The 20,003-nt window shown below is 38.1% G+C and overlaps 1 protein-coding gene across 3 annotated transcripts in view; it reads left to right on the top strand.

Moving 5' to 3' along the window:
- The window catches only part of ITGB1 (integrin subunit beta 1), a 45,263-nt gene that overhangs the window by 21,757 nt on the left and 3,503 nt on the right, over positions 1-20,003 (top strand). For all 3 annotated transcript variants that reach the window (XM_055804399.1, XM_055804400.1, XM_027781645.2), the window contains exons 5-15: positions 1,709-1,879; positions 2,192-2,430; positions 3,799-3,954; positions 4,908-5,003; positions 5,909-5,998; positions 6,729-6,869; positions 7,002-7,204; positions 9,206-9,444; positions 10,882-11,104; positions 12,289-12,521; positions 14,551-14,717. In XM_055804399.1, the coding sequence (XP_055660374.1) occupies positions 1,709-1,879; positions 2,192-2,430; positions 3,799-3,954; positions 4,908-5,003; positions 5,909-5,998; positions 6,729-6,869; positions 7,002-7,204; positions 9,206-9,444; positions 10,882-11,104; positions 12,289-12,521; positions 14,551-14,717 (1,958 nt within the window). The remainder of the gene's footprint in view (positions 1-1,708; positions 1,880-2,191; positions 2,431-3,798; positions 3,955-4,907; positions 5,004-5,908; positions 5,999-6,728; positions 6,870-7,001; positions 7,205-9,205; positions 9,445-10,881; positions 11,105-12,288; positions 12,522-14,550; positions 14,718-20,003) is intronic.

Here is a 20,003-nt window from a genome sequence, read left to right as displayed (position 1 = left end):
AAGGAGAAGTTATGAGAGCATTTCCTTTTCCTGGAAGTACTGCTGTTGCCTCAAGTCTGCATGCCTGAAGTGAACTAAATGGTTTTGTTGTTATGCAGCAAGATTTTTGGATTGCTACGTAAAATACTTACAGAGGTTAAAGGTGTGGATACAAGGCTGCACGAATGAGAACAAAGTAGTTGTGCACCATTTCCAGCCCTTAAAGAGAACTTTGTTTCTTTCAAATGGGGCCGGGGGGCTGGGGAAACAGGGCTAGTAGCTCACACAGTACTTGAGCATAACGAAGACTGTCCTTCGAGTTCCTAAGCACTGCAGACACATTCAACAGCTTCCTTGTATTTACCTGGAGTAAGAGCCTGTATGTGGCATCAGCTGCTTGGTGATTGCTGTAATAAATGCAAGATGATCTGCAGAAACTTAGCACGATGGGAGGAAAGGAAAGGAATTTTGCAGTTTTGGTATTACATCTATTTATTTCTAATGTTACCCTCTTAGCTTCAAACCAAATTATTGTTGCTTTGTTGACACAGAAGTTTCTCCATCAGGATATATGAGGGACCTAGGCAATCAGAACCTAATCACCCAAAAGATTATTACTCTGTTTATAAGCACTTACCTTGGTCATAAGTTCTCTGAGGGAATGTGTGCTTGCAGAGAGGGGTGCTTGCTTTCTGTGCAGGCATTTTTAAACAGTAGCTAAGGAAAATCTAAAGCTTTTAGGATTTGGTGGTTGGGGTTTTTTTGTCTTTGAGGGTTTTTTGGGCCCTTTTTTTTAATGAAGACTGCTGCACAGCTGTGTGTCATACACTATTCACTTTGCCTAGCTAAAGGTTTCCCCAGTTTTCTGATTTTGCTCACATATAAGCAGGTGTTTGCTGATTATTAAGCAGACTTAAGCAGCAGCAGTATCACCCTGTAACTTCAGTGACTGAGGAGGATGGGGGAAGGAACTTCTAATTCTATTCCTCCTTTCATATATAATACGGAAAAGAATACTTTCCCATTTTCAGGAAGTCGTGGCAGTGGTGTATTTGTTTTGCACTCTCAATATCAAAGTAAGACTATAAATGCTTCTGCTGGCAAAACTAAGGATCTGGTCTTACACTTGCAGCAAATAATAACGTGCCATTATCTTACTGCCATTTCTGTGCTCTCGGCCTGTATTTCATGCAAAGTAACTTGAAACGTTCCATCCAGAACCAACTTTTTCTTTTATAAGCCTATTTAAACAATGTGGTAGGGTTTTGGTTTGTTGGTTGGAGGTTTTTTTGGTTGGGTTTTGGGGGGTTTTTTTGGTTGATTTTTTTTTTTTTGCTAGAACTGAAACCTGAGAATTTTGGAGTCTGCTGGGATGCAAATAGATATTGAAAATTTGTGCTATTAGATCTTACAGGAACCTTGTTAAAATTATTGCACGTGTGAAGATGAGAAATTGGAGCAACTATGAGAGGCTTGATTTTAGGCAGGCGAGTATTTGGGGAGAAAAATACCTTGAAATACGAGGTTGGATATTTGAAAGAAATACTTGAAATTTTTTTCATCGTGATTTGATGTTAAGCATTTCAAGTAACAGGAGAAAAAACATCACACTCCTCTAGTTCAAAACCTCCATCAGTATTTCAGAGCTTTTCTTTAAAAAGGCATTTTTCTTGTCAGCGCAGTTGTACATTTTTAACATTTTGTATTTGTTGTTTAATATCTGAAACAGGGGAACCCCAAAACTTTTCATTAAAATTTAAGAGAGCTGAAGACTACCCCATTGACCTTTATTATCTTATGGACCTCTCCTATTCTATGAAAGATGATTTAGAGAATGTGAAAAATCTTGGAACAGCTCTGATGGTAGAAATGGAAAAAATAACTTCAGACTTTCGAATTGGTAAGAAAGATTTGCCTATTCTTAAAAAAGCTAAAACAAAATAAACTTTCCTTCCTGATGTTTTCCACATAACTATGTATGAAGAGTAATTTTTTTGTAAATTAGCACTATTATGGCCGGTACTCTAATACATGGAACCTGTTGAGGAACATAAGAGTAGTACCTGGTGTTGATGGAGAAACTGGAACATTAATAAGTATGGGAGCTATTTCTGACATCAGTTCAGCTATAATGTATTTGCATTCTGTTGTGTCATAATACAAATGAGACTTCCATTCTCCAGCTTACAGAGTTTTTATTGTTCTTTTTTAGGCTTTGGCTCTTTTGTGGAGAAAACTGTGATGCCATATATAAGTACAACACCAGCCAAACTCAGAAATCCTTGTACAGGTGACCAGAACTGTACAAGTCCATTTAGCTATAAAAATGTGCTCAGCCTTACCAGTGAAGGCAATAAATTTAATGAACTTGTAGGTAAACAGCACATTTCTGGAAATTTAGATTCTCCTGAAGGTGGATTTGATGCAATAATGCAGGTTGCAGTTTGTGGGGTAAGTGTATACTAGTTTTCTTTATTGCTCTATTAGATTAAATTGTTTGAATACAGCCTTAGTGTTTTATGTTGGCTGACATTTGAACATGTTGTCTCATGATAACAAGACAAGATAGGCTATGCAGACTGCATGGATACATGCGTTTGTCTACTTTTATAGAGACCTCTAGTGAGTGAATGAAACCAGGAAGTGTTAGTGGCAATGGGAGGTCATGTTCACAGCAGAGAGGTGCCTCCAAAGGCAAAGTGTGTAAAGCCTGCTTTAGAAGAGTCAATTTCTGCTCAAAAGTGTATGAAATCCTGAGTAAGCAAGTACTCTCAACTTATTTTAAAGCTTTTTGTGCTCCTTGTGGTTATTTTTCCGGAATAGTGTGGTGAATTGTAACTTCTACTAGCTTCTCACACAGTAGTTCGAAACCTGATTTTTGTTTATTTTTGAAGATCTGATCTAGATCACTGCATTCTTCTTTGGTGTTTCCATAGTCTGGCAGACCATTCTATGCACCTGTAAAACATGGACTCCCAAAAAAGTGATATCCAAGTTTATTGCTTTATTACTGTATTATTTTTGCTGTTGATCAATGGAGTCAGGACTTTCTGAAACAATCTGGAGTCGTATTGCAAAATTGCAGTGTTAATCACAAGCTTTCTGGCATTTATTTGTTGTTTATTTTTGGTGCTATTTATGTGTCATTTTTATATGGCCTTCTCTCCTTGAATTAACTAGGGCTTTAGCTTGACGGAAGAATTTTTTTAAAAATAATAAAAGTAGGAAGGGGCAGGTTACAGAATTAGGCTCTGCAGTTGTGGGGCAGGATGGTCACATGACAGTGAAAAAAGGCAGTCCTCTAGCAAGCAGTATGTTGGGTGCAAATCTGGGGTAGATTGGCAAAGCCTGATGATTCTTCGGAGCCTAATGCCGGGCAAGCTGTAATTATCCAATTCAAGAGTGCAGCAGCGCTCTACATACTAACGTTGTCCTCCGTGCTCTGGCTGTGTGGTAGTCACATAGAAATGGATTTGGCATTAAAGAGCTGGATTGATGTGCCCAATTGCTAAAATCCTGTTGCTCTTCATATACTCCAGTGAGAACTGGAGAGACCAAAGTATGTGTCAAAAAGAATTCTTCTTGCCTTTATTGAAAAACCTGCAGCAGATGTGTTGGAGCAGACAGTTAATTAAATGCAAGTGCTTTTAAGGTTTGAGTAAATCACATGATTTCAGTGATTTCAGGTTACACTTTTGCAGTATGGCTTCTCCTAAGTCTGTCTACTTTTTCTTGTGTTTCTCGCTCTCAAGTGTTGGTCCCCAATGCTATAAATGAAATCAGTAAAAAATACCAAAATGCCTTTGTTTGTTTCCCAAGGAACAAATTGGCTGGAGAAATGTTACAAGACTACTAGTGTTTTCCACGGATGCTGGATTTCACTTTGCAGGAGATGGTAAACTTGGTGGAATTGTTTTACCAAATGATGGGAAATGTCATCTGGAAAATAATATGTACACAATGAGCCACTATTATGTAAGTCTTCACATCATCTTCTAGAGAAACTAATGTTTTGTGATGCTTAAGCTCAAAAAAGCTCATTAGGTCATCTGGTATAGTTTCAGACCTCTGCATTTTGTGAACTTCCCCCACTTACCTTTGTATTACATCAAGTGATTTTAGCTTCACTAAAGCAAACGTGCAAGAATTAATCCAGTCTTAACTGAAAAATTTCAAGAAATGGCAACTTTCGCACTATGATTTCTGGTTTGTGATTTTAACCTTTGTAATAATTAATAATACTGCATGTCCATTGGCAGACTGGTGGTTCATTTCACTAGTCTTTGTGTTCAGAAGTAGTTTACTACTGTAAAATAAAGAGCTGCTTGGCCAGGTTTTTTTAAGACTGCTTGAAATCATACGGTTCAAAGTTTATGGTAAAAGTATGCTTAAAAACACTGCCTTCATGGTTTATTGATAGGTAGATCAGAGAAAAGGTGAGAAGAAAAGCATTAACTGGATGGGGTAGACTCAAACTTTGCAAAGTTTGCATATTCATCTATTCCTAAAGTTAAATGAATATTGTTCAATAACAACCTAAAATTAATTCAGTTTTATTTCACCTTTTCTTTATGAAACAGTGCAAAAGCTAGTGGTTTGCACTGAAACAAATAATATGGAAAACTACCAAAGGTAATTTTCTGAGAACATTGAGATTAAGGATTTAACCTGGAGACTTTAAATGGCAAGGAATATGGTAATGTTAATGTGAAAAAACCACCTGCCTTCATGGGGCATATATGGAATCTTTTCAAGGCATGTTTGTCTTCAGAGGTTGTTTTGCTTTAGAACTGTGACATAAGCTGGCTAGTTAGAAGTCTTACATACGTTTCTAAAGGTGGTTTGTATTTATGATGTCAAAGTCTTTCTGATCGTTTTCTAGCAATGTGTTACAAATTTGGATTGCATTTTTTGCTTAATTTTTACAGGATTATCCCTCTATTGCTCATCTGGTACAGAAGCTTAGTGAGAACAATATTCAGACAATCTTTGCAGTTACTGAAGAGTTTCAGGCAGTTTATAAGGTAAAGATAGATGACGTGTTTCTGGTCTCTGTACTTTTTTCCATCAAGCACTAAGACTGACTCAGGTTTGCTCTGGAATCATTAAAATTGCTTGATTTGAAATTAAAATAGCTATGGAAGTGATCACAGAAGTAATATTTTGCTACTCGTGTTTTTATTATTATTCTTTTTTTGCTTGTTCAGATTGATACAGAGTTTGTGTGTAATTCCCAAGGAGAAGGTGCCCCTCCTCCTTGCCTCTCTTTATACTTCATAGGCAGGGAGTAGAGAACATACTTGCAGTGCTGATTTTCTTGAACATTTTAACAGTAAAGTAGATGAGGCTGGGTGTGGACACTGAATCAAGAGACACACATACGAAAGAACATATTTTGTCCTTCGTGGTCTATTTATATTCCTGATGTTTAAAATCAACTAAACTACTGGATGTGATTGTGAAATAGGAAATAACTGTGTAAAAGGCATGGATATTTTTCCTTCTTTTAACATAACAAGGTGGAGTTATAGGGGTTTTTTTAAACTTTTTAAAAAATTTGAAACAATATTGAAATTGTAAGTTTTTCCTTTTTCATTGGAAATCATATTTTATCTGTCTATCTTGAACCTGCTAGAAGCCTGGTTCTTAAAGATCTTGAAGATATGTTGTATGTGGTTAACTTGTACAAGAGAAACTAAATTTAACATGAAAGTGCAAAGGAGAAGAAGAGGCTGTATATTTGTGTTGTGCTGCATATAACCTCAAAAATCGTGAGGGTCAATGCTGTAGCCTTCTTTTTTGAAGTACTTTATCTTAACTGGTTAATCCACTAAAGCATTATATCACCATACAGATATTTATAGTACAAATTATACTTTGTTTGTTAGTAAAACTGTAATTTTCCTTCTACTTTTGTCAATACTGAAAGGAATTGAAAAATCTAATACCAAAATCAGCAGTGGGAACATTGTCTTCAAACTCCAGCAATGTGATTCAGCTGATCATTGATGCATACAACGTAAGTTCAGATTTTATTTGGATTGTATCAGGTTTTCTTGCTTCTGAGTTACTATGAGTTTTTCAGGCAGGTACTCCAAGATGGATTTTAGTTTTTCCTACGAAATAGGAAGTTAATATAGTAAACTATAAATACACTGCCGTTGCAGTAAAACCACGTTAGACGTTGAGACACTATGGCAATAGAAGGTTAGATGACGAGAAAGATACACTCTTAAAGCCACTTAAAACAACATTACAAAGAAGAAGTTATCATCAGTGTTTTCCCTTTTAAAAAATAAAATCCACAACAAAAAAACCACAAGTTTCTTCAGTGTCTTCAGTTCTTGCCTTTCTCCCATGTGGAAACAAAAAGGGCCATTTTACAGCCTCTTGACCCCAAAGACAATGTCAACATCAACCTCAGGGACCCCTGGGTTTGGCCCCAAAATATTTTCGTCATAGCTGTGTTTGTGTAAATGAGCCTGATTCCTCCTTTGGGGTACATTGGACAAACAAATGCCTCCAGCATCTGCGGAGACCTGCCCTGACCAGGGTTCAGCCTTGAGGAAGGGGTCACCATAGCGTGACTATGGGCAGCCCTGGGCTGGTGTTCCTTGGCATGTGGGAACTTGCACGATTTCAGTGTGCTCATAAGATTGGTGCTTAGACTGTGCACAGTTGTATAAAGTCTTTTCTTCAGCAAAATGCTTGTACAACTCAATTCAAAGTTAGCTAACAACTTGTTTTAGTCCCTTTCATCAGAGGTTATCCTGGAAAACAGTAAACTACCAAAAGGAGTGACAATCAGTTACAAGTCTTTCTGCAAGAATGGAGTGAATGGCACACAAGAAGATGGAAGGAAATGTTCTAACATTTCAATCGGAGATGAGGTAACTTACACTATATGTGCTGCTACTCAAATATAAGGTTTATTTAAAGTGTCCAACACTCAGTATTTTTTTTTAACAGTTAAGGCAAAACTCCTTTTAGTAATGTGGCACTCCATTTGTTTTTCTTTGCAGGTTATTTTTGAGATTAATGTGACAGCTAATGAATGCCCAAAGAAAGGACAAAATGAAACAATTAAAATTAAACCACTGGGATTCACCGAAGAAGTGGAAATTAATCTCCAGTTCATCTGTGAATGTCAGTGTCAAAGTGAAGGAGAGCCTAACAGTCCAGCCTGCCACGAAGGAAATGGCACATTCGAATGTGGTGCCTGCAGGTAAATAAGTAGGCATTTTATTTTTGCAGAAGAGAAATATGAGCAAGACCTTTGTTTCCTCAGTTAGGGTTTACTTGGCCTTACTAATTTTTTCTAGTGAAAGGACAAGAATTACTGCTACAGACCTATTTCTTTTAGGATATTTTGACATACTGCCTTATCTCTGCAAATAATCCCTAGACTGGAATTCATAGTATTGCTCATTGGTTTGGCAGTTTTGTATAAGTCAGAATTCATGTTTGGCCTTGAGCCAGTACTTTAAAGGGTATAGGTCTTTCTGCGTTTTCTCTTCATTTAATTTTGAAGACCATGTAATTTGGCAAAATTATGGATTTATGGGACAAAACGTGATGGTTTTGCAAGTATTCATACTGATCTAATTATATCCTTCTAATGTGAGATCTGTTGATTTCAAGAAATTCAAAGGCTTTCTAGGTTTTTGGTAGGAGCTTCTACCCATATGGGCACCAATTGTTTCACAGCAGGAAACAGTAAAAAGTCATGAAAGAACCACCTTTTTATTTTGGATGACATCCCAGTCTGTTCTCCCTACTTTATTTCTAACCTTTTGGGGTCTTATTACAGTGTTTCTTCTAATTGCCTATATCTATAAATCTTTCAGAATATATGTGATTTTTTTTGTATAGTTTTGCTTTTGAAATGTCCATCATTGCCAGTCACAGCGATTATATTACACATGCATTCCTTATTACACATTTGAAAATTAAGTTAAATTATATTGGATTTTCTGGCATGACACACAATGAGAGTAGAGCAAAATCTCGGGGTTTCAGTGGAGACTGGTTGAAGATCAACCTAATAGGTCAAGGTTCAAGCCCCTCGCCCCCCCCCCCCCCCCCCCCCCCAAAAAAAAAAAAATAAAATCCAAAAAAACCCCAACTCTACAGCAAAAATGAAAACTGTTTCTTCTTGGAAACCTTGAGAGGAAAATGGTAAGAGCAGAATGGAATTAAGATCTTCTCTAGGAAAATAAAATCCAGGACTTTTGAAAGCAGTATTGATTTCTGCCCAGTGAACTGTGACTGAAATGAAATGCAGAATTCTCATTCCTCATGGTTTAATATGTGACTTTTTTAAAATGAAGCAAAAAATACTGATTTACTCAGAGGATTTCTGGTGTAGAATGGACTAACATCTGCCTGGTGAAGTTGTTGTTGGTAGTTAATAGGTTGTTTAAAATACTGAGGTGTGGTCCCCTAACTGCCTAGTATTCTGTAAGTTGAGGAGTAAGTCACTTTGTATCCAGTGTTTAGTGGTCCATTGTGCCATTTTGCAGTCAGTTTTTGATGGTCCCTTTAAATAAGGAGAATAGATTTTTCCCATCTTTGTGTAGAAAGACTTAAACTTGGTATCACTGTTGCTGGTGTCCTTGTAGTTTCTGATGAGGTTGAACAGACCTGTGGGTAAGAACAGCCTTCTGCATTTGCGACAGTAGCAGTTTCCTGACAGAACCATTGTCTCTGATCGTCACCTTACAACAGGTTGTCAATCACTGCTGGGAACAAGAACAACCTCCCATTTGGTCATCAATGTTTTAACTTTGATAATGAGAAGTGCTGATTTCCAAAGATCTCAGATCAGCAGCTCTGAGGATCATCTACTGTCCTGCCTAATTGCTATTCTTGGGCAGTCTTGTCAATGAAAGATGACAGCATCTACAGTGAACAGTCACTCAATAATTACTGGTCTGTCGCATGAGAGAGGGATTAATAGTGGTTATGTGGCAATGTAGTTAGAGGTGGTGACACAGATTCCCACCTGGAACGAGTAGTCTGCATATGAGCAACTTCGTCTAATTTGCTCCAGCGGCTTCAAGAACGGGTACATAGATGTCAGCTAGAAATCTCATTTGAAGTTTAACTTGGAATATCCCTTGAGAAGAGTAGTCACTTTTACTCCTGTTCTTTGTGCTATTTTTGCAGTCTCTTTATTGTATGACTTAATTAAGCTTACATTTTTAGTTGTGTCTTTACCTTGCAGATGTAATGAAGGACGTATTGGAAGACTATGTGAATGTAGTACAGATGAAGTAAATAGTGAGGATATGGATGCTTACTGCAGGAGAGAGAACAGTACAGAAATATGCAGTAACAATGGAGAATGCATTTGTGGACAATGTGTATGCAAGAAAAGAGAAAACACCAATGAAGTGTATTCTGGCAAATATTGTGAATGTGATAACTTCAACTGTGATCGATCAAATGGTTTGATTTGTGGAGGTGAGAAACTACTTCAGAGTTTTCTGCAGGCAAAACTGCCCAGCAGTTTACAAGTCTGTCAACTCAACCCTGTAGAGTAGTGATACTTAGCTTAAAGGTCATAGCCACGTGATAGCAGATATGAGAATAACCGTGGGTTTAGTGATTGAAAACACTTGCCTATTAATAAAACAGCTCTCTGTGATCATGAACGTAGAGTGTATTAATACACATTTTACCTTCCTTGAATCACAGCTCCAAGAAAGATGTAAAGTGAAGTTGACTACTTCTTTTTATTACGGAATTACTCTCAGGTGTTATAGTGAAGAAAGCTGAGACAACTGGCTTGAAATTATAATGTTATGCTGGCTCAGTTTAACCACCGTGTTAATCAAAAGAGATAATGACCTCAGCTTACTTGTAATAGTAAGGGCTTGACCTGGTACTTGACAGGATACCAGGGAGGTGCTGTCTTGAGACTATTCTAAAAGGTAAGCGAAGACTAGAATGGGCAAGATGCAGGAAAACAGTTTAAATGCAGGAAGCAAGACTGATGGAACTTAATTCCCAAAATCCAAAGCAATTTAGAAAAATCTTTAGCAGACAGTGTTTAAATTACTTTGTTGTATGTATTTTTGTCCTATAACTTCCCTAGGCTGCTTTGCACATGGAAGTAACCTGGTAGGAGTGTAACTACCACCTCAATTTTGATTGTGATACAAAAATAAAATAGAGAAACCACTAAACTTTTAACTGAATTATGAGAACACCTCATCTGATTTTCTCAGAATATACTATTGCTCGCCAGTTCCACAAAGGACAAGAGCAGTGGTGGTAGCGTTCCAGAATATCTGGTGACGATAAGTATTGACTTAAATGCTTTATTCTCAATATAGTGTAGCCAAAGATCTCCCTTCGGGAGATACAGGTCTGTTGTTTCCTGAGTGAGGAGCATAAGGAGCATAAAGTTTGGGTGGGTGAGGTCAGAAGTACAGCAGCTGAATGGTCACGTTCTGGGGAGCCAAAGGTGTTTCATTTTTCTGTGTTGTGAAGTCTAAGTGCATTGCTCATCTTTTTAGGTTTCACTTTATAAATTTGCATAGAGATAGATACGAAGACAGGAGTGATCAATGCATCTATATACATATAAAATTCTGACCTGAAGCAGTGCTGTGATGCTCTCCACCCAGGAGATATGGCCATCACATTTATGCTGTTCTTGATCAGCTTTCCCTAGTCCTGTTGTTCTGTTTATAAAGGGGAGAAACACCTGTAAGTTTTTCAAGAAGGTAAAATTTATTTTGTAGCTTTTAATTCATTAGTGTATTCTTTATCTCTCCAGTAGGGTTTTCTCTTCCCTGTATCTTATCCTGAGATGGTGAACATTTATTTCTTACTGTCAGAGGTTTAGTTTTATGTTTAGACTTCATTTCACTGAAATACCTTTTCAATGCACAGGAAATGGTATCTGCAAATGCAGAGTATGCGAATGTTTCCCCAACTTCACTGGCAGCGCCTGTGATTGTTCTTTGGATACTTCTCCGTGTATGGCGTCTAATGGGCAGATTTGCAATGGAAGAGGAACCTGCGAGTGTGGCACCTGTAACTGTACAGATCCCAAATTCCAAGGCCCTACATGTGAAATGTGTCAGACTTGCCTTGGCGTCTGTGCAGAGCATAAGTAAGTACCTAAAAAACAGAGCCCTAGCTTCTGTGGATTTGAGTTTGTGATACTTACGTGTGCAGAATTTTTAAAACAAGGGCTTTGATACTGTGCTTTATTCTACCCTGAAATATAGGGAAAGCATATTGTATCATTCCTTTAGACAGTAAGAGTTGTTGGGTGAGAATCAAAAATTAACAAGAAAAACATTAATACAGTATTTTGATTGCTTCCAGGTAGGCTAATTATTTCTTAAGTTTTTTTCTTTGCCATTTTTTATTAGGCATACAAACGTGTATGTTATGCTGAATCAGTTTTAACCATTCAGACTCACTTGGGCAGGTTACAGCTTTCCCCCGTTTTGTGTGTAATTATTGACAGCCAATCTTCTGCAGAGCTGGAGGGAACAGTCCCATCATCTTGACCTTTTGAAATTAATGTAACAAAAATATATGTATACTGTGCAATTTCTAGAATACTTTAAAACTTCAGCTAAGCTTTTTGCTTAAAACTTTTATTCCAAGATACTATTGAAAAAGTCAGATTATCCTGACAGTCAAAAACTAAACTAGAACTGTGTGGACCAGTGAAATTTGCATCCCTGTCTTTGGAGATCCAAGTTTTTAGAAACAAGCGTTTTCTGCACAGAAACTTTGAAATTTATGATTAGTGGCTGGGCTGATTCCTGGGTTTTTTTTATGCAGGTCTCAGTGCAGTCTTTTCAGTATAAAAATCCTGCTCAGTCTGCTTTGATGAGCTACTCGGAGTGATACCCTACTGTAAAACCTATCTGTTTTTTCTAATCTGTCTTGTATCTCAGATCCTGTTTCACTGTAAATATTCTGTTCCTACACTGCATTCCCTGAGAGTATTCTTTTTTCAGGTGGAGGTGTTAAAGAAGTTTTAGCCTTATTTCCTTTTAGAGATTTAGGTACATTTTTTTCTTTTTTTTTTTTTTTTTCTTTCTGTGTTTGAAACTTGTGGGTCATCCAGGGAAAGAGGAATTTATTAAAGGGGGCTTTTGTTAATGACAAGGTGCATTAATGTTCTAGCCAGTAAAAAGCCATATCTTGCTTTATTTTTTTCCTGGCCTTTATGACAAAAAGATTAGCTTCTCTCTCCTTTATGTTTCTTCAGATTAAATGCTAGAAATCCTTTCTGAACGTATTAAACATTATTGCTTCTGATTTATACTTCCACAGGGACTGCGTTCAATGCAGAGCTTTCGATAAGGGAGAAAAGAAGGAAACATGTTCTCAGGAATGTATGCATTTCAACATGACACGGGTAGAAAGTCGAGACAAGTTACCGCAGCCTGGACAGCCTGATCCATTGTCACATTGTAAAGAGAAGGATGTTGACGACTGCTGGTTCTACTTCACATATTCTGTCAACTCCAATGGTGAAGCCAACGTCCACGTGGTAGAGACCCCAGGTATGAACATGGTGTTGCCTACTCGCTCTCCTTTCATCTTCATTGTTAATTCATGCAGTTGTGTACCACAAAGTAGCACTGGTTGTTTTGTGTGAATTAGATACATTTGGAAATGGGTACCTGTTCCGAGTGAGAGCTGTGGATCTCTGGAACTTGAGTGGCTTTTAAAAACCCGAAGTCTCTCTAGATCTAGATTTTTTTCTAACCTTCAGGCTGACAGAAGCAGGTTTTGTGTTTTAAAAACAAAAAGTCAATCAGATACTTAAATTTGTTAAAGTATTTCCACTTGACATACTTCGCAGGCTTGTTTTACATGTCCTATAGCAAGTCCTAGATACTTCAGTTTTGATAACTCTTTTTGACCAGGCTTGTGCTACAGGTTAGAAACAATGATGTCTGGAGGGGGTTGTTGCTTTTCTCTTTTCCTTTTCCGAATAATGTGAGGCCAGACTTAGGCAAAAAAAACACCACCGCAAAACTGTGTATTGTGCTGCAAACTTTAAATTATTTCATGCTGGCAGCATAAAATTTTACTTTTACTTAACTGAGGTAACTTCGAGAATAGATCCAAAAAGGCTTTTGCTTAGTTAGTCCTTCATAGTCAACAGTTCTTGATTTTGTTCAGTCTTCTGATAGAAAAGAGAGAACAATTCTATAGCTCAATCAGTAATTTACTGTTTATTTACCAAAAGTATTTTAGTTGGAATCACAGGATGTTGCATCTAACGCTGCAAAAATTCTGGTCTTGTACATTAGCAGTGTGTGGTCTCGTGATTTTTTTTTATAAGCCTGACACAAAATACACACCTTACGTGTGTGTTGAAAGGTTTAGCCTTGTATTCTACTCAAGGAATTTTCAGAACTGATCATTTGGGTGATCATCACATAGTACAGATCAGTGGCTAGCGGCTCTTAGAAATAAATATCACTTTAAGTCAGAATGTTTTAAATTCTGTAAAAATGTAGTTCAAAGTATAGTGGAGGGCCTTGAGCCCTGTCGTCTTTTAAGATGCGGTAACACATGCCATACACATTTGGCATCTGACCTTTTCTTCGTGGATGAGCTTCTGTTGTTTTCGTTAAGAGCACAATCAAGCCTTCAGACGCCAGGAGGCACCTTAATTTGGTGCCATACAGGTGCTGAAGGAGCAAGCTCTGTTCAGTAGAGTTGTATTCGGTGAAGCAGACACTTGTTCCTTACTGGTCCCCGAGGAATTCCTGTTGCGTCCCTTCCCGCTTCCCTCACTCCTGCAGAGGCCGCTGCCAAGACTGGGGGGAAGCAGTGTTCCTATTGACAGCACAGGAATTGCATTGATTTGCTTCTACCTTTTTCAGTCTGTGCATTGAGCTCTGCAAAAGCCTTTGTTAAATTTGTGATCATTGAGAATCTTATATTAATAGAAGAGTTGGGGTTTATTTTGGAGGATTATTATTTCTATGTCAGTCACCGTAAATCATTTTGCATCTATATTACTCTTTTCAAATACATAATTTGCTTATTTTGAAAGTACATGATAATTTTATCCAAAGAAAATGTTCTATTTCAGCAGAGATCAATTCCAAAGATGAGGAAATAACCTAAAAAAAACATATATATCTGAAAAATCTGTCTCAGAAGCAAAGTTGTTACTTATCTCTGTATATTGGCTACTAACAATAAGTCATCTGAGGTAAAATGAGGAACACCCTTTTTCTGTAATGCTGTTGACAGAGTATGTGGGAACTGTTATGCTCATCTGCATCTGTACTCTAGCTGGTTTAATCACTCCAGCACCATCTTTGACTTGGAGCTCTAGTGTGTTTAAAATGCAACTGCTAGTTATTTAACTCCAGTACTAAGGATAAAATTAAGCTGGGATGTTACATGATGTACATGCCAGAAATTCCTTTATTTGAAAGGACAACAATATTGGTATTTCTCTGATACTCAAAATACTGGCTTCAATACAAAATAAAATTTTAAAAGCATCTGGATGTGCACCACCTTTACCATTTTGTAAAGTCATGCTTCCCTTGCTTTGTTCCCTAGAATGTCCCAGTGGCCCTGACATCATTCCCATCGTAGCTGGTGTGGTTGCTGGAATTGTTCTTATTGGACTTGCATTATTATTGATTTGGAAACTACTAATGATCATTCATGACAGAAGAGAATTTGCTAAATTTGAAAAGGAGAAGATGAATGCCAAGTGGGATACGGTAAGTCAAGAGACTTTTATCTGTATAAAAGCTATGAAAGAAGAATTTTATTCATGTATCTTAAATGTTTCAGATTGTATTTCTGCCTTGTGGCTTACGGAGGAGCAGAAATATCCTTATTTTAAGCTGACTTTAAAACAAGTTCTATGTTACCACCATTACAAAAAAAAAAACCAAAAAACAACCCACCTCAAACCCAGCCCTCTTTGGGAAGTACCTCCTGGGTTAGAAAAGTGAGTAGTAGCTCCAGCTTGAAAGAAAATTTCAGAGAGAAAATGTGATGGTGACAGAACAGTTCAGCTTTGCAGTTCTACCGCACTTTTTACAACATATTGTAAAAATGTTTATCAGAAGATGAGTCACTTTTGTATAAAATGAAGAAGAATTTATGCTTGCGAAAGAGATCTTGTAAATACTCCTACAGGTTTAGTTGGGAGATTTCAATTACTGGTCACAGGATCATGGCTGGTACTGGTTTGTTGAAATCTTCCCAGCCCGTTGTCAACAGAAGAGTGTGCAAGAAAAACAAGCCTATGGTCCACAGGCTTACATAGGCTATAGGGTTGCTGCCTCTGGGAAATTTTAGGAATCTGCTCATCAAAAACCCTTTACTACAGTTCTGTAGAAGTTAATACCCACGTATGCTTGGTAAGAGAATACTTTAAAATAAATCTCCTAGGAAGCTTTTTGGTTTTATTTAAGAAAGCTAATTAATTCTATGCTGGGAAAAAACCCCTACTAACACTTTTCTTTATATATAGTATAATTTTTTTTTTTCAGTGATAGCTGAGAATGTTCTTCTCTCTTTTTTTTTTTTTTTTCCTGTTGAATTATTCGACATTGACCATTTCTTTTACTTCAGCAAGAAAATCCAATATACAAGAGCCCTATTAACAATTTCAAGAATCCAAACTATGGACGTAAAGCTGGTCTCTAAGTCTCAGTTTGTATCTTCTTTCATTTTCTTCCTTTTGTTTTTCCCTTTGCATGTCACTTCAAACTCACTGTGTGTCACAGTCAGTTAATCACAGTTTGAGTCTTGCTCAGTTTTATTTACTGTTGCTTTGATTCTGGGGTTTTAAAGAATGAAGCTTGAAAAATTTTAACTTGTTTTGACAGCAAGATTGCCTACTTACTAATACTACCAATACTGGCTTAAACTATTCTGCAAGTGATTTGGGGGGGGGGGGGGGGGGGGGTGGAGTTGGGTTGGTTTTGCAGCTAAATGTGTGGATATAGAATAGAACAGCTGTTAGGATTGAAGAAGCTCTTTGGATTGTAGAGAGAGACAATGTTCAGGGAAGGGATTGCCTTCTGTTTCCTCAAATCAGCAGTCACTCGGCTTAAAGTTGATATGTTTGCAAAGCTAGTTTAGGTACTCCTAAGATATCCCAGCCTATAAATATCACTGTTTTTATTAGAATAACTGGGAACATTCAGAGTAGCCTTATGGATTTTTCATTGTAACTGCTTTGGCTTATTAACCTAGTGTATAACTAGCCTGTACTTAAAGTGTGAAATGCATATATTCCACTGGTTTTATAATTGAATACGCTTCTTATTTTTTCCATCCTTATTTCTATTGAAACTGGTAGTATCCACAGTCCTTATAGCCCAGCTAGCTTGGGTGTCGCCATGGAAAAAAATGTTCATGTGAGAGGAGGAGATGTTCTTGTCCTGTCTAGATGCAGTTTTTCCCAGTTTCTTAGTCCCTCCTAAATTCTGCCGGCACACCTCATGTCCATTTGGAAATGCTGACTTCAGTTCTCTTCACACCCAACACGCAAGGAGAAAACAGCAGTATCCAGAAGAGCGAGTCAGTAAACCAGGAGTGATGGACAGGTGTCTTCTGTCGACTTTAAGGCTGCACTTTCTTAAATGTTTTAGGTGTTCCCCTCCTTCCCTGGGATCCCCAGCTGCTGGGGAAGGATGAGAAGGGGAGGATGATATGGGGAATGGATGTCAGAAGAGTGCTGAGAGATAAAAGCTACAGAGATCAGATTAGAGGGAAGGGAATGAAGAAGTAGGGAAGGCAGCACATCACTTTATCCAAGGGCACTTTTCAGGACCCAGTGGAAGGGAAGGATCTGTATCTCTAATTTTATTGCCTGCTGTCTCCCTTTCTGTGTTGTACTCAAAAGATTTTGTAAAGGCAAAATGAGAGGAGGAAGCAAGAGTTACGAGTATTTAAGCTCTTATCTGTCCTTGCTGTGACAACAAATCCAAATACTTTGTCTAGCATTCTGAGCTATATGATGAAATATACTTTCCTTTTCTCTGCAACTGTTCCACTTCTCAGCATATCCAAAACTGGTTGTAAAAATGTTAATTCTGCTTGCCACACCCACCATGTTCACCTCCTTTCCCTTTTTTTTCTCTCAGAGCCAATTATTGGGAAGGAAATGAGGTTCTTGTTCCTTTCTAACATCCCACATAATCCATCTGGTTAAGCCCGTTACCTTCTCTTCTGCTATTCACGTAATTGTGTACTTTCTGTTGCATGCAGGGCAAGCATCTAACAAACCATACAGCGTGTAACTTCCATTCTTTGCTCGTGTTCTCTACCCCCTGACTTTTTCAGGATCTCACGTCCTTAGTGCTGCCATTTCTCCTCAAAACGTACTCCTTGCAGAAAGCATTCCTCTCGTGTAAATGGAAGGATTGACTTCTGCCTTTTTGCTTCACTCACTGCAAAGACTGAAAGTATGAAACAGTGTGATTTTTTTTTTTAAACATTACTTTATCGTTTTTGATATTAATAGAAATAACAGAACTTTGGGAAGAGAGAGAGGTGTGTTTAGCTTTATTGGCCTCCAAAAAGGAGGAGATCAGTACTGGCAGAATAGGTGACCCACAGGAAGTAAAAGAAGAAAATCCTCCTTTCTCCTATAACTTAAGATTTTCTAGGGTTTTTAGATTGTTGAAATAACCTTTCATTTAGGTGAAGAAAGAGTTGTCTTGTATTGCCAAGGCAAGAAAGGAATCTAAAATCCCATTACAAGAAAACTACACTGCAGTAGGTCCCCTCCAGGTGTATACATATACAATAAAATCAACTGTGTGCAGTTTGTCTGACCCTTCCCCCTCTCCCACAGCAGCTTCACACGCTCGTGGGCTTTGTTACTGCAGTGAGTAAACTGCAGCACCACGAGGCTTGTCATGGACCCGGTGTCCAAATACGTCACTAGTCCTGGTCTGTGATGTTGTGAATGACTTGTCACCACAGCCTCCCCGCAGCTGGTGCTCAAGCCAGCTGGGTTGAGCTGAGCTCAGTTCGTCCTTGGCCTGCAGCGTTGCTGCTATCGTAGTGTCCTTTTGCCGCTGTTGAGCCTTACTGTCTTCGCTGCCTGTCTGGTTTAGATTTGTGCCGTCAGAGTATTTCCTTCACAACAGGCTGGCTGCTTTCCTCTAGTGTCCAGTCTGGGAGGTGACGCCCTCAGTCTTCTGCATTGCCCTTAACCTTGGCCTCTGCTTCATCCTCTGATGCAACTGCTGCATTACAGGTGGACAGATGACTCGTTTTGTATTACTGTAAAATGATGATGGATATTCAAGAAAGCTGAAAATAGTAAGAACCGGCTCTTGAGCAATGTATGTGGATGAGTTTAAATATTCTAGAGTGCAGTTCCTTGCAGTGACTTAGGACTTAAGCTACCTTTAGAGTGGGTTTATGTGACTGTTGAAACAGTAAGTCCATGGAGAAAAAAGGAATAAGAAGGTTAATCAAACATCCTGTATAATGGTTCATCTTTATGCAACACTAGACTGAACTGTTACCTTCTGAACAGCCCGGTCTAGTTGAAAATTAATACTGTTGCAAGAGCATATTCTCTGCTTGAAGGTACTTTTAAAAAATACCTCCATCTTTATTTTAATGTGTTTCACAAGGTCTTGTGTATAGTTACTGGGTTTTGCTTTTTATTTTGGTTTAAGTGTGCATGGTGTTACCATTTATGGGGCATGTGGCAAATGTTTTTCCTAACTTTGCATGCTTAAACCAGTGTATTCTCTGCAGTGGTGTAAAGAAAATGGGTTTATTTAAAAACAGTAGTAATGTCTAAGACAGCAGGTTTGGAATACCATGTTTTAGTGGCCAGTTAAAAATCTGGAATGCTGCTTATCTCTGAAAGTTTATACCATGTGCCAGCTCTGAGGGGCCCTAAGTGAGGTGGGAGTCACTGGACTAGTGGACATTTATTTACTACTTCCACGTTAGTTTTAACTATAAGCTATCTGTAGAAGACCTCGCCAAGCCAGGACTGAGACACAGGGATCAAGCATGGCTGGGAAGGCCAGGCCGTCGCTGCCTGCCTAACAGGAGATAGCAGGGAAGGAATTGCAAATCCATTGGGCACCTGTGTTGCAGTTGTAGGCAGTAGAGCCTCAAGAGCTGTTGAGCTGATGAAACGTAAGGTTGGGTTAAGCTGAATAGTTATGTGTGCGTGGAGTAAATCTCCATTGTTTGTAATGGGAAATGAGACGCTCCACTGACACAGGGAGACACCTAGTTAAGCACCTTATTCAGAGACATAAAACCCACTGTGTGCTTCTGAGAGCTCTTAGGAACATAAAGTACAAGTACGAAGAGCGACAGTACAGCATTTCAATTTCTTTGTAAATAGGGCTTATGTGAGATAAAGAGCATGTAAATATAAAGTTCTGATTTCCTCTAGAAAAAGCATTATCATGAAAAATTGACACTTATGAAAATTGCATTTTGATCATGATTCCAAGTTCAAATTAATTGTATGAGCAGCACACTGTAAATTTCCAAGTTATAGTCCTAACCTTTAGACCAATTCCTACACTATCTGACAGAAGTTATCTCTCTTTTACAAACTAGAAAAAAGTAAATATATACCTCCCTGCATGTGCTGGGGGCAGTATGGTTTGTAAAACATTGAAGGTTAAAAGCACAGTATAGCAAATATTACATAATGCCTCGCCATTGAAGAGCTATGCAGTATCTTCTAGTCTGAATGTGATACAGCCTGTTAAGTTTACAGACTCTTTGCATCATGAACTTTACTGATTTATATTTCTATTTCATTAAAGCTTGTCAAGGAAACAACATACGTTGCTAAGAACTCTGAGGCATAACGAGATACTTCAGTTACAGATTAAACCCCTCATCCCTGGATCTTTTTCCAGTTTCATTTACGTCTTTCTGTTGCAAAGCTTTTTATTAAAAAGATTGGGAGAGGGAGTAATTGTGCAGTGATTAATTTGGCTGAGAACTAACCACCGCACTGTATTTCCATGATTTTAAAAAAAACAACAAAACCT

This window comes from Falco peregrinus, chromosome 5 (assembly GCF_023634155.1).
Source record: "Falco peregrinus isolate bFalPer1 chromosome 5, bFalPer1.pri, whole genome shotgun sequence".
Classification (NCBI taxonomy): domain Eukaryota; kingdom Metazoa; phylum Chordata; class Aves; order Falconiformes; family Falconidae; genus Falco; species Falco peregrinus.
Note: the sequence above shows the minus strand (reverse complement) of the source record. Positions and strands in the feature narration are given on the sequence as shown.